The 17,724-nt window shown below is 35.2% G+C and overlaps 2 protein-coding genes across 4 annotated transcripts; one reads left to right on the top strand and one right to left on the bottom strand.

Moving 5' to 3' along the window:
- The first annotated feature begins 9,278 nt into the window (after nucleotides 1-9,278).
- On the top strand, nucleotides 9,279-10,722 carry LOC137721105 (uncharacterized). The gene is made up of 3 exons (XM_068460218.2): nucleotides 9,279-9,587; nucleotides 9,742-9,796; nucleotides 10,106-10,722. The coding sequence occupies exons 1-3, from the start codon at nucleotides 9,333-9,335 to the stop codon at nucleotides 10,531-10,533; spliced, it is 738 nt and encodes a 245-aa protein (XP_068316319.2). The 5' UTR covers nucleotides 9,279-9,332; the 3' UTR covers nucleotides 10,534-10,722.
- Nucleotides 10,723-11,232: 510 nt separating this feature from the next.
- LOC137721429 (uncharacterized) lies at nucleotides 11,233-15,113 on the bottom strand. Of its 3 annotated transcripts, none has more exons than XM_068460523.2 (14): nucleotides 14,925-15,113; nucleotides 14,654-14,801; nucleotides 14,407-14,510; nucleotides 14,248-14,311; nucleotides 13,934-14,079; nucleotides 13,665-13,796; nucleotides 13,458-13,553; nucleotides 12,838-12,949; nucleotides 12,406-12,546; nucleotides 12,251-12,288; nucleotides 12,065-12,157; nucleotides 11,753-11,836; nucleotides 11,533-11,682; nucleotides 11,233-11,437 (listed from the first exon to the last, which is right to left on the bottom strand). In XM_068460523.2, the coding sequence occupies exons 1-14, from the start codon at nucleotides 14,994-14,996 to the stop codon at nucleotides 11,303-11,305; spliced, it is 1,515 nt and encodes a 504-aa protein (XP_068316624.2). In that variant the 5' UTR covers nucleotides 14,997-15,113; the 3' UTR covers nucleotides 11,233-11,302. The 3 variants fall into 3 exon arrangements, with proteins under 3 accessions (XP_068316624.2, XP_068316623.2, XP_088548085.1); XM_068460522.2 differs by having other exon boundaries at nucleotides 13,458-13,559; XM_088691959.1 differs by having other exon boundaries at nucleotides 13,659-13,796.
- Between the last annotated feature and the right edge of the window lie 2,611 nt (nucleotides 15,114-17,724).

Below are 17,724 nucleotides of genomic sequence, written 5' to 3' on the forward strand. Positions count from 1 at the left end.
ATACAAAACTTTCATCTTTCTTGAGAGTTCGGTTGCATCAACTTTCGTGTTTGATCGTACGAAAATAATGCATTTGTCCAGTAGCATCCAATTGATGGAAATCGTTTGAGCACTTAAACGCAAGACTTTTATTTTTACTGAGAGATTGTTGCATGGACTTCCGTGTTTGATAGCATGAAAATAATGCATTTGTCTAATAACATACAACTGATGGAAATCTTTTAAGCACTTAATGCAAGACGTTCATCTTTACTAGGAGTTAAATTGCATAAACTTTCGCGTTTGATCATATGTAAAGAGTAATCCTAGAGAGATTAAATTTTTTAAACCAAATGATGTGTTACCAATAAGAAATAAGCACGTTAATCGGCACTTAATTAATAATCCAATCATCTACAACATCATCATTTAGTTTACAAATTTGGTTTAAAAAATTTAATATTTCTAGCATTACTCGCATGTAAATAATGCATTTCTCCAATAGCATACAATTGATGGAAATATTTTAAGCACTTAACGCAAGACTTTTACCTTTACTGAGAATTTGGTTGCATTAACTTTCCACATTTAATCGCATGATAATAATGCATTGTCCTGTAACATACACTTGATGAAAATCATTTAAGCACTTAATGCAAGACTTTTATCTATATTGAGAATTCGGTTGCATGAACTTCTGTGTTTGATCGCATGAAAATAATGCATTTGTCCAGTACCAAACAATTGATGGAAATCATTTAAGCACTTAATGCAAGACTTTCATCTTTACTGAGAATTCATTGCATGAATTTCCGTATTTGATCACATAAAAATAATGCATTTGTTTGTCCAATAGCATACAAACGTTAGGATTAATTTTTCTCCTTTTACGTGCAGTTTTTGTTTGACCATATTTGACCAGAAGCCCCACATGGAGGCTGTCAAACAAACGTGCATCAGTTTGGAGGGAATTATCTAAAAATTATGTGTTTCATGCATACTTTTACTGACGACTTAGACAACAAGTACATATTTGAATTCAACAGCGGACCATCTCGCATAAATTCAAAACATAACGGACTGGCATGGTTTTCACGTTTGAACCAATTTTGTAACGACTGCATGCCGCCACAAATCAGTTACCTTCCTTTTGTTTTGTTGAACACCAAATTGGTTTCCTATCCATCGTGCCCATAATGCATGTTATCTATTTTCCAATTTTTGCATCATGAAACTGATAACAAGTTAAGGATCTAGGACAGTACTTCTACGTTACAGTTAAAATATTGAGGTTCTAATAATGATCATATCGACCATGTATCAAGAGTCGTAAGTTTCAATATCAACGACATCGACCGTATATCAATCACATGTATGCTTTTATAGAATGTTGCAAGAAGTGTGCACGGCCAGATGGAAGTACGGACCAAGGAGCTGGGACGGATGTCTCTATAAAATGTATATGTATATGTGTGTGTATATATATATATATATATATGTAGATATGTGTGCAGGGGCGGATCAAAGTAGCCAAGGACTAAGGTGGTCTCAGGACCACCCCAGTCCGAAAAATATACATGTGAAGGTCTTCTGGGAACCTTTCGAAGTTTGGTACATGTCCCTTTTGTGTCTACTAAATGTTTGATATAATGCATTTTACTAGGCATAGCTATTTACATGGGCATAACAACCCCACTGTCACATCCCAGCCTGGGGTCCACCACATCTTGGGCCCGCTTCACCACCGTAGCACGATATTGTGCGCTTTGGGCCCTGACCACGCCCTCACGGTTTTGTTTTTGGGAACTCACACGAGAACTTCCCAGTGGATCACCCATCATGGGAGTGCTCTCGCGCGCTATTCGCTCAACTTTGGAGTTCCCATGGAACCCGAAGCCAGTGAGCTCCCAAAAGGCCTCGTGTTAGGTAGGGATGGGAATATACATATAAGGATCACTCCCCTGGGCGATGTGGGATCTTACAATCCACCTCTCTTAGGGGCCCAACGTCCTCATCGGCACACCACGACCAGGGTTAGGCTCTGATATCAAATTGTCACATCCCGGCCAGGGGTCCACCATATCTCGAGCCTACTCCACCACCGTAGCATGATATTGTCCGCTTTGGGCCCCAACCACGCCCTCACGGTTTTGTTTCTGGGAACTCACACAAGAACTTCCCAGTGGATCACCCATCATGGGAGTGCTCTCACGCGCTACTCGCTTAACTTTGGAGTTCCCATGGAACTCGCAGCCAGTGAGCTCCCAAAAGGCTTCGTGCTACGTAGGGATGAGAATATACATATAAGGATCACTCCCCTGGGCGATGTGGGATCTTACAATAATCAGAGTGGCGCAGCGGACAATATCATGCTACGGTGGTGGAGTGGGCCCGGGATGTGGTGGACCCCGGACCGGGATGTGACACCCACCGAGTGAATAAACTGAACTTTGTTTTTGCACATTTCGCATCCTGTTTCTATTTAAAAAAATAAAATATAAAATAACTTGTATTTAACACTAGACCCCAAAGTTTAAATCATAGATCCGCCAATTATGTATATGTATATATATATGTGTGTGTGTGTGTGTACCTGTTTCTATTTAAAAAAATAAAATATAAAATAACTTGTATTTAACACTAGACCCCAAAGTTTAAATCATAGATCCGCCAATTATGTATATGTATATATATATATATATGTGTGTGTGTGTGTGTGTACACATAATATAGGATAACATAAAAAACTTGTGCTCTACGTGAACTTCTATCTAGCTTTGCCTGAATCTTAGAACGGTTCAAAGGACAAGGCCCCGAACGTTCTGATCCATCGGGGCAAGAGTCCCAGTCTTGATTATTTATCCCGTCAAAATTGTAGTAAGTCACATATAATCACCAGTTTTCATTTCCTTTATTCTTTTTCTATATAATGAAACGTTTTACAAGTAACAAAATTGATTAGTCAGCAGAGATTAATTTCAACGTTAAAAATCATGCATGCGAAGTACGAAGAATAAAATGGAGTTTTCTGCCACATGCTCTCGGATACTAATTCCAAGGTGATTATTTTAGTACAAGTATCTTCCTAATCATTTCCATATTCCATTACTAATTTCATATTTAAAGTTGAATTTCCAAAAAAAAAAAAAAAATTAAAGTTGAATTTGACACATTTGGAAAAGAAAAGAAAATTCTAAGAAGACATTTTCAAAAGTGAAATTTTTTATGGACTCTCAATTTGCATGACATCCAAGAACTCAAAGTACATTCTCTCATAAAAAAAAACAAAAAAAAAACTCAAAGTACATACATACATATATATATGTATGTATACTTTAATTTTATATTGAAGATAAATGTTAACGAGACTCTCAAAGTGTGACTTTTTATGGATATCACCTTATAGTTTAACGTTATGTACTAAACATGAGATGACATAGTGTCCATGGGAGAATCTCACTCTTGGAAGAGTCTCCTTAGCATTTCTCTTATAGTGAAAATGCTCTCAAAGGTTAAAAAAATTCATGGATTATTTTAAAAGAGAATTTTTATTGGTACTCCAAAAATTTTATTGTGCGCTCCAAACTTTTGATATTTAGAAAGAAGAATACACTTATAAAGAATGCACAATGAAATCTTTTAGAAATATCAATAACACTTTCCGTTTTAAAATCTAAAAAATAAAAATAAAAAGATATAAACGTTCAAAATGGCTATTTCCGAGGACTAATTAATTAACGATAAGTGGAATACTGATCAAGGGTGACACAACTAAAACTTATTGGATTTGGCAAAGAATGCGGAATTAATCCACTATGAATTGACAGTGTCTCAACTTACCACTTCAAACAAAATTTTACTATAATATCTCACCCCCAACATTAACATAAGTTATTTTCTTTCATTTTTCGTTTTAATATGTGCCTTATATTATTCTTCACGCGAAATGGTTGCTTATCAAGTCATAGCTAGACAATGTCAACTACCAGTTCTGAGTTCTCATACGTCCAAGACGAATGGAGCTAAGCATAATATAGGTTGAACTGATCCTTTATTAGTGAGAATAATTAATCTTGTCCAGTTTTCAAGTAAAAGATTCAAAATATCATGTTGTTAGATTCTTAATACTCGTTTATAATTTTGACTTATGTCTAGGGACAATAGTCCAAGTTTAGAATTATTTTGTTGCTTTCATATTAGCTGTATACCTTATTAGAGACACTAGTATTCTTTTTATTGGGAGTCGTTGACTATGTTTTAACTACTAGTTTGTTTGTGAAGTTTCTAATACTTTTCTTTGTTCTAATGGCAAGTAATTAGAATGACATGGGGAGTGTTTTCTAAATAAATAAAAAAATATTTAGATGTGAAAAACTGATACATTTATTGACACGGTCTCTACTATATTTGTTGACATACTCTTCAATAGAAATGTTAAGGAGATTCTCTTAGAAGTGAGACTCTTTATGGACTCTCCGTCATCTCATGTTTTTGGCATAATGTTTTATAATGTTAGCACGAGAATTGACGTTAAATTGTGAGGTGGCAGAGAACTCGAGGAGATCCCACTTGTCTCCTTAGCACTCTCCAATATACTAATTAATTAACACACATAAAACTTACACATTTACTGATACATTTTCGAATATAAGTGAGATCCACATAAATGATAAAATCCACACGTTAAAAAATGTGTCAACACGTGCATCAGTTTTGTATGAAAAATAGCACCATCCATGTTAATTAGTATACTAAACAAATAAAACGTAAGTGATAACGTCAACGTTCTAACATTCAAAATATGTACGTAGGTGCTTATTGAGACTTGTGCTGTGCATAAAGCGGGTCTGGAAATAACTTTGCGGTTTCTGTGGCTTCTTTTTCCAAAAGCTAATTGAACACAAACACTTTATAGCAACAACCTCTTGAATTAATACCAAATGTGTTGGCCTCGATCGTCAATTTAGAAATTTAGTAGTTGACTTGAATCTGAATTCACCAAACACATTACAAACTAAGGGTTTCCTTCATTTTTTTACCTAACACTGAGAAGCCGTGTTAGAACTTTCCTCCAGTACGTCACATAATAGTATTTTGATATAAATGCACGTAGTACTTCTATAAACTAACTACTGTTACGGATCACTACAGTAACTTTACATAAACTTATGCGCAAATGTTTTTCCTTAGCGCGAAAACTTTACTCGATGACCAAAGCTTTATCTATCAAATTTTTTTCGTTGGGCAAAAGCCTATGAAGAAATCTAAACGTTGTCCCTTTTTGCCCAACAAACAGAGGCATTATGTTTGGTAAAGACAATTTGCTAGACAAAACTTCGTCGGACAAACAATAATTTTTAATAGTGAAGCCAGATATACAACACAATACAATGCCAACATACAAGTTGTAACATTAAAATGGGACGTATCTAGTATTCCGAAAAATAAAATGTTAAAATGTAGCGAAGTGATTAAGATGTTTGATGTATCCTTATATGTCCTAGCTAGGAGTCACTTAATATTACACTAGCCTCCATGCATGCGCTCACGCATGTACAGAAGATATTTTTTTAATCATGACGTGTTACTTGTGATTTACATGTTTTAAATGTATTTATTAATGTAGATGGAAATGAATAAAAATTACATTTAATAAAACCGGACTTTTAACTAATTAAAGCAACTGAATCCATATTAATAAAAGCGGTATTTCAATTTCCATTTATATTTTATTGAATTTACATGAAGATTAGAAAAAATAATATTTAATAAACAACTTATTGTTACCTCATTGTGAGGCTAAGTCCACTCTCTCCAGATAACATCGTTTGTTAAAAAAATGATTATTTGACAACTAATTGAATCACATTATTATGCGTGTGCGAGAGACTTTTTTTATAACTAACACTACGCACCTCTTAAGTATTTAAAATTTGAGAAATAATATTTAATAAACAACCGCGTGCAAAAGGTATTTTTTGAATCACAGTGCGCTACGTGCGACTTAGACACTTTAAATATATTTATATGCATGAATTGCTTCAATATTTTTTTATTTCGTTATTTTCTTTTTTTATCACAGGCGCTACGCGCCTCTTAAGATGTTTTGAACACAACATTCATGATTTTTCTTATTTTTTATTATATTTTTCTTCTCCATCACTTGGGCACCATCAACTTTGTCATTTGTTTATTCTTTTCTCTCTCCCCATTTATATTTATATTATATTTTATGATGACCAAATTACCAACTTACCCTTGCATGATTTGATATATTATTTTGAACATGTTTTGATTTTTTTTTACTAAGGGGCAGTTTGGTCTAATTTTTTGTCAAAGGGGTGACACCAAAGTTTTTGTCACATGCGCGTGACCCCAAATTTTCACTGTTCATCACATTGCTCGCTTTATATATAATAGATGCTAGTGTTATTTATGTTCATTTATAAGTAAAAATTCTTACGTTGAACTACTATAAATAATGAATTTAATGTCAATTAATTATAATTCGTTGATTTTGTGATTAACTGAAGTCCGTCACCCTTAATATGCATTTCGCCATTGAAAATTGTCTCCTTACTGCCAATGACAACTTGTACTAGCATGGCCAGAACAGAATCGAAGTAGAAATCGCAATAAAAACCAACTTTATATATAAACATGAACTTCCGCCACGACAAATCCTTAAGAAAATAAATTAAAGAAATTCATTTCAAAATTATTGGACTAAATATTTTAGACATGTGCAACAAATGACGCCCACAACAATTTAAAAAAGAAAAGAAAACTTATTTTAATTAGTAAGCATATATCAATTACAACTCAAAGAGCTGCCATTATAGAATCTACGTACTCATCAGCTGGGGCTCCTTCAATAATATATATCAAATTTCTTTAGTGCTCCATTTCAGTGTAACCACAAACGATTATTTAATCTGTTAACTATTTATCTATAAGCTGATATAATAATTAAGTCCAGCAGAGGCTGCATAGCTGACATCCGATAGGGCCTTCACTTGGTACACTAAGGTCATCTCCAATCGAATGATCTAGATGATCAGAGGATCAAAAATAGTCCGAAAATTATCTCCAACCGAGGACTTGGCTAGAGGGCTCGTAAACCCCACGGAATCTGAAAGGGCCAAAGGGCTAGCCACATGCAACCAGCCAGTCAGCCCAGGGCTGGCCAGAAATTCAAAAAATCCTATCGGATATAACATACATGAATGCTTAAACAAAAATTTGAATCCAACTGCTAGCTGACTAGCCGTTGTATTCAATTTTTCTTTTGTTTTTTGGGCCTTTTTTTTTTAAATTCTTAAAAATTCTAATTTTTTTTTTCCTATAAATACCTAAATCATTCATTAAATTTAAGTTCTAATTTTTTTGGTTTTTTTGGGCCAGTTTAAATTTAAGTTGTTGTGGATTTGAATTTAAGTTGTTGTAATTTTTAAATTTAAATAATAAATTATGTTTGGCCCTCGATTGGAGACGATTTTTTGTGACAGAGCTGGTCAGCGGGTTCGTTTTAGTTCTCTAGTCCTCAAAGAAATTACTATTTTAACGAACAGTCCAGAGTCATATTTCTTACCATCTCCAACCGAAGGTCAAAGGATCATAGGGTCAAACATAATTTATTATTTAAATCTGAAAACTACAACAACTTAAATTAAATGAAATATTTAAAATTAATTGTGAAACAATTACTTCGTCGTAGTAATTGGCGCCGCTTTCATGTCTACTTGCAGCGGTTAACAGTTGTATGTTAAATTAATTTTTTAATTTAAGTGTCCAATTATTAGTACAACTTAGTTTGAAATAGTTACATGTATAAATGCACATTTACCATCTCTAATAGGAAGCTTATATTTGGGGCAACCATTATATTTGTCCCACATCGGGATAGAATTGAGCAAGAAAAAGCTTGCATGTGTGGCACCCATTATATTTGTCCCACATCGGCTATGGGAGAGGTTTGAGCAATCAAACATGCTTATAAAAACAGCATCCCCACCTAGAACCAATCACCTTTTTGGACCTTAATTAAATATTCTTTTTAAATTTTTGGCCCCAAAAAAAAAAAAAAAAACTATAAAATAATAATAATAAATAACGGCTAGCTAACATCAGCTAGCCGTTGAGATTCAAAATTTTTAGCCCCGGCTGGCTGGCTTATTTGGGCCTCCTGGTTGGCCCTTTGCCCTTTTTTTGTCTAGTGGGGCCCACAAGTCCTTTGGCCTGATCCTAGGTTGGAGACGGTTTTAGGGCTATTTTCGACCCTATAGACCCTTCGGTTGGAGATGACCTAATAATTGATAAGGAAAAAGCCATAGCTAGTTTCATAGTAACACTAAAAAGCGACCTCAAATTAATAAGGTTCTTTACTTTGCGAGGATCGGGAGAAGGCACTCGCTGAGATGTATAAATAGGAGCGAAGCAACTTGGATTGACTCGATATTCTATAACTACAAATTTTGTAGTGACACAAGCTTGGAAATGCTTACTGAGAAAAATACTTATGATTCAAAAAGTATTTTAGGAGATGAATTATATCAATAAACAAACATTTTTATCATGAATTGATTAATAATATTAAATGATATCGTGACACGTATATCGAAAAAAATCTCATACTATAGGTGTAACATCAATAAACAAAAAGACGTGTTATATCATGAATTGATTGATAATATTAAATGATATCGTGATAGTTACACCGAAAAACTTCTCATACTATCAAGTACTTAGTTAGAATTATGATACATCCATAATTTAATTCCATCTCAATCCAATTATGTAACAAAAGAACAAAAGCAGAGGACCATAATATGGAGGAATTTTTCAGGGTGCAGGGCACACAACTCGGTATACCAAAAATGTTATAATACAAATGATTGAAATTTTTTATCTTTTCAATCACTTATATTATAACACGTAGTGTACAAAAACGTGTTCTGAAAACACTGAAAAGTCTTCTACATAATATGGGCCAACGCTTTCTCCGATATTTGGGGACATAAGAAAGCCCATGGTATAGCACTCAAATATTTTCAGGCTTTCAGCCGTATGGCCCAACCAAATCTGTCATAAAACAACAATATTACAACGGATGGGGATTCTCTTTGTACCGATTTTAGAGATTCTCACATTCTAATCGTTTATCGTATATAATACGATCAATTTTCATTAATTATTATTTATGCTTAATTTTAAATAATAAAATTTAAATAATTTTTGACCGGACTGAATGGTTAAGATATGAGAATCATAGGATTCTACTTTTCTTTTCGTAACGACACCTTGCGGAAAGGGTCACCGCTTTCGTGAATCTCGAGTGGAAAGAAAAGAAATCCATGGAAGTTGCAAAACCAAAAGGTGTTGAGATCGCAAAGGGACACGTAACAGCAAGGCCACATGGCGCCCCACGACCACCGAGCTCCGCCCAACAAAGACCCAAACCCAAATCCACCACCACTTCCTCTCTTCCTCCTTGCCGCAAGAAACGAAAGCCCACCACCAATTTCAACATGGACCTCCACCACCACCACCACTCCCCACATTTCAAAATTCGCGCTCTCGTTCATCGGCTTCGTCCCCGATTTATTGAGGTAACAAAGAGAGGGGAGAGAGAGAGAGAGAGAGAGAGAATAGTAGAAATGTTAGAGGGTTTTGTATAATATTGATTGAACTCCACGCCAGATTTTCTCTGTTTATTTTTGGATCACTAATGTTGTGGACGATCAATTTTTTATCTGCATGCAGCTTCTTCGAACACCGGATTTTCGGAATTGTAAAGCGGCTGATGAAATTCGAAAGGGTGAGTTTTTATAGATATATAATTGTATTCCATATATGTTCATGGAGTACTTGGCCTACATTCTACTCACTTTCCGTCGAGGTTTCTCGTATAAGCGGTGTTCCTTCATCTGAAACTCCACTTGTAATTACCGGGATAGTTTGAACTTGAAGCATTTAGCATTGTGGCTATGCTCGCGCGAAAGCACGATAGGTTGATCGATTTCATTCAGTGTTTCATGGGTTGTAGTTGATGTGCAGCAAGTCGATTTGAATTAAAATTAGTTTCGGATGCATGTTTGACAAAATCATGTAAACATGCAACTTGCAGAACTGAATCTTTTGATGGAGCTACACAAACAGATGGCCAAGGATACCGGCACACAGAGGAAGTTTGTGCCAGAACATCAGCATCCGGCACGTGACAGCGAGCCTGCGAAAGAAAACCAAGATGGGAAAGGGCCGCAGCAGCTTCAACCAAGGTGCTCAGTTCAAAATTCTGTACAAGGTAACAGTACTCGACCGGCTCCTCTCAGCGCAAATAAGAAACCAGTTAATTGCAAACTACAGGGAAGCTACATTGTGGGCGGTTCAGCATTTGGTTGGAACTTCATCACATTTTCCGCAGGCGGCACTAAACCAGTCTACTGTGGGGTGACGAAGGAGGCATATCGAAGCAGCAACGATCGATTGGGAGACGCTAATCTGGCCATAACGACCAGGTTTTCTGATAATTGTACACCGTCTATAGCAGAGTGAGTTAGAAGCCGGCGGTAAAACCGGTTGCTTTTGCATCGTATTAGGGAAAAGGCTACACATTAGAATGCTGATGGCAAAAGAGGTTTTGTATAGACAATTTTGTAACAGACTTACTCATGATGGAAAAAATGGTAATCTGCTGCTACATTTTGGGACTCGGTTATGAAACACGAACTTTGCTTTTTTATATGATCCAATTTGAAATGGTTTGTCATTTTTACTACACTTGACATGGTTGGCACAATTCCATAGGGATAAGTGTTTTTTGACAACTAAAAATGTTTCTGATTATGTTTTTGAATCATGAAAACGTTTTATGGTCAGTGAAAATATCGATATGGAAATTTTTTCCATATAAAAATATGAATGAATATACCAATATCGCTTGCTTTCAATATAAATTAGAAAAATTGCAACAGGTTGGGTACACTAATTCATCCAGATTTAGTCGAAAGTTAAAAAAAATATATATTATATATAATAATTCAAAGTTTTAAAATTTGTGATGGGTTTTTGTAGTGAAATGATAAATATCATTGGTATTCATTGATTTATATCTTGCTGATAAATGATAAAGTTTGCATTTCACGCCTATTTTCATATTGACATCGATATGAAAACATCGATAGTTTCGTGAATATTTTTAAAACTGTTTATAGAAACACTGCCAACGGATTTTTCAAGAAACACTCTTTTAAGTTTTCATAAAAAATTGAACATGTTTTATTATTAATAAATAATAATATTAAGTGTTACAAATAGTGTAGGATCAGAAGTCATGGAAGAGCATGATAGCATCATCAATCTTCAAAAGGGTTGCGTGCATAACATAAACCACATTTCTAAATCGTTGCCATTGTTTCCCTAATGGCCCCGTTCGCTTGTGCGCCGGGAGAAGTTGTACCTGCAATATGAGACAACTTCGTTGTTCAGATTACGAACCGGAACCCTTTCAAAACTGAACAAACTAGAACCTAAACATTCCAAATTTTCACGAACCTCTTTAATTTGTTCATCCTCATATGCCAGTCGAAGAGTCAGATTCAGCGCTGCGTGGAACATCTCGTCTAAAACATGTTTCCATACAATGGGCTTGTTTACCTTCCACACCAAGAATTGCGCCTGTCTGGCTCCCGTCACAGCTAATCTCTGCAACGAGATGAAACATTGTGAATGCGTGTGCATGTGCGCGTGGGACGTAAAAAGGGAAGTGCTTTACCTCCATAAGCAAGTACTCATCCTTCCACAGCTTATACAGAATTGTGGGAGTTTCCTTCTTTTCAACAAGTGTCATATCTGAAATCTATAAGGTACTGGAGTAAGTAAACAAAATATCAAATGTGCTATTCTAACAACAAAAACGTTGACTCGCTTCAAACACTTTAAATTCCATGGTCATTTTGCCAACGCTCGTAGTAAACTGACTAATTCATCATACAGAATTCAGTGAAGAGCAAAATATAAAAAATTGTAATGATATGGAGGACACATTCGGAGTTCCCAGCGAGGGAACTCATAACAACGTTATTACCTTATCCGTCTCAAGTGCACGACTTGAAGTCAACAGTAGCCGAAATATTTTATAAGCATCTCTCCCATAACTTTTCAAAACAATTGATTCCACCTGCAGAAAAGAAAAGGTACTTGGACATCAGTCCTGGTGAATAAAGATGAATTTTCATATTATCTTAAAAGAACAAAAAAATAAGAAAAAAACCTCATCATTCCGAGCCAGCTCAAGAATTTTCTTCAAGTCTGTACAAGAAATAAATGTGTCAATGAAAACCCAGTACAAACTATTACTATTATCCATAAGAAAGAAGTTAAAAAAAAAAAACAGAAATCGATTGTATGAGAAGAAGCGGATTGTACCAACACTATATGACTCATCCTCATCTACATCTCTTTCATCACACAACAGGCTGAGGGAAGCTTTGACACGATCACATGTCAAATTACGACCAGCTTCACTGTTTATCACCTCCTCATAAATAGTATTAAATGATACAGGAACTGCAAAATCAATCAGCAAAACAATGAATGTAACTATTCCTTGGTTTCATTTATTAAGCTTTCACGCTTGGTCATACTCCTCCCCAATTACTATCATTGAATTGTTTGTATTTTAAGTAATTCTGAATCAACGCTTTCTTGGCCTAAAGAAATCATTAAGGTTTCATGTTATTTCTAAACTCATTACCACTGCCAATGCCACATTAATTCTGAATCAACATTTTGTTGGCCGATAGAAATTGAACTGAAAATAACCAATCCACCACGCAATAATCCAAACTTCCAGTTTACCTGAATTTTCTGTCTTTACTTTCTTTTCTGCAGTTCTAGTTGACTTAAGCATTGCCCTTAAGACAAGTGCAGCTCCATCATCCAGACGTGCTCTCACATTCTCAATGCAAACCTAGACGACGATATGAAAATTTATTTTCACTTCAGGTAGACTATGCAATAAAATAAAAATAAAAAGGAATGCATCTCAGAAAAAAATAAAGGTCGAGTATGGGAACACAATTAACAGTGCAAAGAAAGAACTCAGGTAGTATTTGGACATTCCACAGAGGATTGCCCTTTACATAATTAATTCCTTTTCGTCAACCAAGCAATGCCCATTTGGATGTTCAGTCTAATCCAAGGTTCATTTCCATGAACCAAACGCTACTTTATAATTACAAAAGAGAGAAAAGTTCGAACTTTGAACTCAAATGCAAACCTGACATGTAGTTTTCGAAAAGCATGGCAACATTTAACTCACTCTTGACATGTAGTGTCAATACAGAGCATCCACATAAACGAAATTCAGATTATGCCAAAACATTCTCAACATATATTGTTTAACTAGAAAATCCAACTGCTCTCATTAGTATAAATGGATAATTATAATTCAAATAGAAAGCAGAAAGAAAACCAACCTTGTGCCTTAGACAGCGAATGAATTCCTCAAAATTAACACGCCAAAGAACCATTTCATTATTAGCAAATTCTTCATCCAACTCCAAAGCATCATGCTTGCGATATAAGTTCAGAAAATAGCACATTAGGATACAGTAGCCTTTTAACAACTCGCATATTAGAACAAACTATCCCTGGTGTCTACAAATGACCATACATACACCAACCTTGTCCCCGGTACTCATACTACCCCCATGAGCATCGGTTTCAGAATCTGTCAGGATTGAAAATCTCATAGCTCCTGAAGGTGCTGCTGCTGCTACAACACGTTGTTCTATTGTCTCTGGTACTTCAACAATCTGTTAAAATTCCAAAAATGATTTAATAAATATACACAATTTTTTTTAAAACAAACTTAAAAATGTGCAACTAAAGGAGGTGCTTAACCAAATATCTCTTTTCTTAATTTTGTAGCATATGAGTGGAGTATCTTTACCTTAGAAAACTTAGGACCTCCCTTCTTTGGAGCGTCTTTACTTGCTTCTTCAAGAACTGCTTCAGGAGCCGGGCAGCGTTCCACAAAAAGAGCGTCCACAAGTTTAAGAAAGCTTTTCTCAACAGTATCCTTAACTGCATATTCTCCTGTTTTGAAAAATAAAACAAAAACCTTTCATTTACAAAACAAAAAACATAGCAACTTATGGGAACGGATACTAGTCGTACACTCAATCACAATGCACCCACTTAGTTGTAAATTCAAGCAAAAACAGTCAATAAAAAATGCAATCAAACACCGAGAAATGGGGTTACCTTCAGTTATTTGTTTTAGTGTAAGTCTACCATTCTCAAGCAAATCTTTAATAATCAGTTCACACTGCAAAACAAATGAACAAAAGGCAGTAATCTGAGAATTGATCCCTTAAAAACAACAAACCAAAGTCAAAACCAAAAGAGGTGAAAAAAATTAACTTCTTTATCGAACTCCTGTGAAACAACCGTCATGAATTTGGAAAACCTCCCTCGATGGAGTATGTTATCGAACAGCGCTACATACTGAGTGAATTTCGGACCCTCTGAATCACATTCACAACAAACATTCACAAACCAAGTCACACACTTTATCATGCACATTGATCAAATCAATCAAATCCCATAAGGGGACACAAAAATATCAAAGAACAGTAAGATTTTTAGGGTTAGGGTTTGAGAGAAGCACCTGCTTGGTCTACGGAGAAGGGCTGAACGCAGTTGTGCTGGATTAGGATGAGGAGGGAGTTCTTGACTTGCTGAGGGGTGAGCTCCGTGAACCCAATTAGGATTTTTAGGGTTAGGGGTCCTCTTTTGAGAAGACTTTCACACACTTTCTGCATCCGGAAACAAATTAATCACTAATAATTACAGAAAAATTAGGGAAAAAAATTGAGGGGAAAAAGGTGACAGCTTTGGGGAGAGAGAGAGAGAGAGAGAGAGAGAGATAGAGAGAATACAGCGACGAGATTGCCGAAGTGGGAGGTGATGATTTGTACGGCGTACTTGACGCCGAAGTGGGTGGCCAGCATCCTCTTCTTCTTAGTTGACGAGTGGCAAAGATGGGCGGGAAATAATCAGAACTCAGAAAGCCGCACAGGCGAGAGTTGCAAACTTGCAGGGTCTCAACTTTTTTTTTTTTTTTTTTTTTTTTTTTTGGTTTCTTTAATTCAAACAAAGCCCATCGAACCCTAGTAAGCTAACACGGGTCGATAAAGAAGGCCCAAATTTTAACCGTTAGTTGGTGATCCGTAATTTGGGCCTAATGACAGCCTCTAGCCTCTATCTAAGAAACATCAACTTTTTTTTTGGAACAGAAATGACATCATCTCGATTCGTTAAATTTAAAGGGAAAGAATCCTCGTTGGATCTTTTCCTAAGGATTTCATGATCTCATTCGTTCATCTTATATCGTACGGTTAAAAATTATTTTAAAATTTAAAATTAAATATGAATAGTACTTAACGAAAATTGATCGTACGATATACGATGAAAAAAATAAGATCATAGGATCTCTAGGAAAAAGGATCCGGTACAAATTTAAAAGCATTGTTACTTTTGTAAAGAGTTTATAGCTCACTTTATTAGAGCATCCGTTACCTAAACCCGAGATCCTTACTTGGATTCCCTCTGTCTTCATTATTGTTTGTATGGAATAAAAATATCACCGATCACCTTCTGAATTGATGGAAAGTTTAACAAATTTACTTCAAGGCGATGTACCATTTTAAGTGGACGTTCAGAAAGACATTTCAAATTTTCCCTATTTATGAATGATTGAAAACGAATATATGTCAGATTCAATGTTGAGACTTGCGAGGGTAGTCATGGTTAATACGCAAATTAAACTATGCATTTGCTAGTAGTAGTTGTGCAACCTTGATCTTAAATTTTGTCTTTAACACATTTTCTTTTCGATCGCAATCCAATGCATTAATTCTGTAAATTATAAGACGTAGTTGTTAATAATTAAATTATTATTAAGTGTCGATTAATATGTTTATTTCATATTGATAACGGATCACATAGTTTGTAAATATTGTATAAAAAAATAATTTATCTGACATTACTCTAAAAACGGTATTCTTTTAATATAAATATAAATCGTGTATGTGTATGCCCAAAATAATTAAAAATAATAAATAAATGAGGAAGTCCAGTGTCATCATCTATAGAGGGAATAATGCGGAGCTTTTTTGGTAGCAAGAATAGCTGTGTGATTACAACTTTTACTTGCTTTATATCCCAACAGGATCCTCTCCGGATTCTTTTCATGAGGATCTTAGAAATTCGTGAATTATGTTCATTCATCATATATTAGACGGTCAGTTTTTATTAAGTAATGTTTACTTTTATTTTTAAATAAAAATATTTAAATTAATTTCTGACCGTACGATGTACAATAAACGGACATGATTCACAAATCCCCAAGATCCTCACAAAAAAGATCAAGCGAGAATCCGGATTCGCTTTATATAACCATGCAAATGCAATTCCATATTATCTTGTCGGTTCCCCTTAAATCTAATTAACACACCCCGTGTAGAGATTGATTACTTTTGAACCGATTCAATGCCGTAGGCCACATATGTACATATATTTGTTAACCTAAAAAGAAACATTTAAAAAGAAAATATTAAGGAGATCTCATTTTTATACTACATGGCGAAACATCATATTAGTTTGGTTGTGTACATCATTGATCACGTATGTGTATAACGTTTAATTACAAAATATGTGATCGCCAGCATTACTTGTTAGCTAACATTTAATAGCTAGATAGATAGGAAAAGAAGCATCTCATGACTCATGCGAAAGCAAACCCATCACATGAAACGCATGAATAGAAGAAAAAGGGAGCTTGTGCTTATAAGAGACAGCCAACCTTTTCCTTTTGTATATAACTCAACTGATCAAGAACCCAACCCAAATAACCGGTTCCTGAGACTTGGATCATCATATATGCCATATGCATGTTTCTTCTGAGAGTTAGGGTTTTGAGGAATACAGTAGTGCAGCTGGAGGCTTCCAAAGGGATCGCATTGATCTAATTGATCAGACATGTCAAACATCATCCGCACATACATATGGTCGGTTATGTTTTCGTCTGTGTAGTTGGATCATGCGATCCCTTCGGACGTTTCCATCATCAGCTCTAAATCAATAACTCATGTGATATAAATCGGTTTATCCTGGTATGAAATCGAAAGCAGACCTTCATTACTTTGTGAATTAATTTGATGAATTTCTTGAGAGCTTGTTAACATATTGGTTATTATTTAGTTAATTTTAATATTCTCTTGTTAAATTTGCAGCTGGTTATCGGGTAAAGCATGAATGTTTGCAGAAACTACCTCTCACTAGCTAGGTTTTGTTTAACTGGAAAATAACTGCAAATAATATATCCATCCAACTGCAAATAATAGCTAGGTTTCTTAGTTTGTTCCATTATCTTCATAGTTTCCGTACAATTCAGTTCACCATGTGCCTGCTCTGATCACCCAGGGCTAAAAGATCGATCATCTCACTATCCATTTTTGTTTTTTTAAATTCATAATCTTGCATATTATCATGTCAAGAAACTGTGATGTTCTACATTCACTGAATTAAAATTAGGAACAGTCTTCTTACACAACAGAATTAATCCTGCACGAGATATTTTCTCAGACAATTGTTGAAGGCAAGAACCGACATGATTGTGTCTCATCGACAAATTTAGCACTAAAATAGTAATTGTTGTCGGATAATTTCATGCCCCAT

This window comes from Pyrus communis, chromosome 1 (assembly GCF_041283825.1).
Source record: "Pyrus communis isolate YQ-2024b chromosome 1, ASM4128382v1, whole genome shotgun sequence".
Classification (NCBI taxonomy): Eukaryota; Viridiplantae; Streptophyta; class Magnoliopsida; order Rosales; family Rosaceae; genus Pyrus; species Pyrus communis.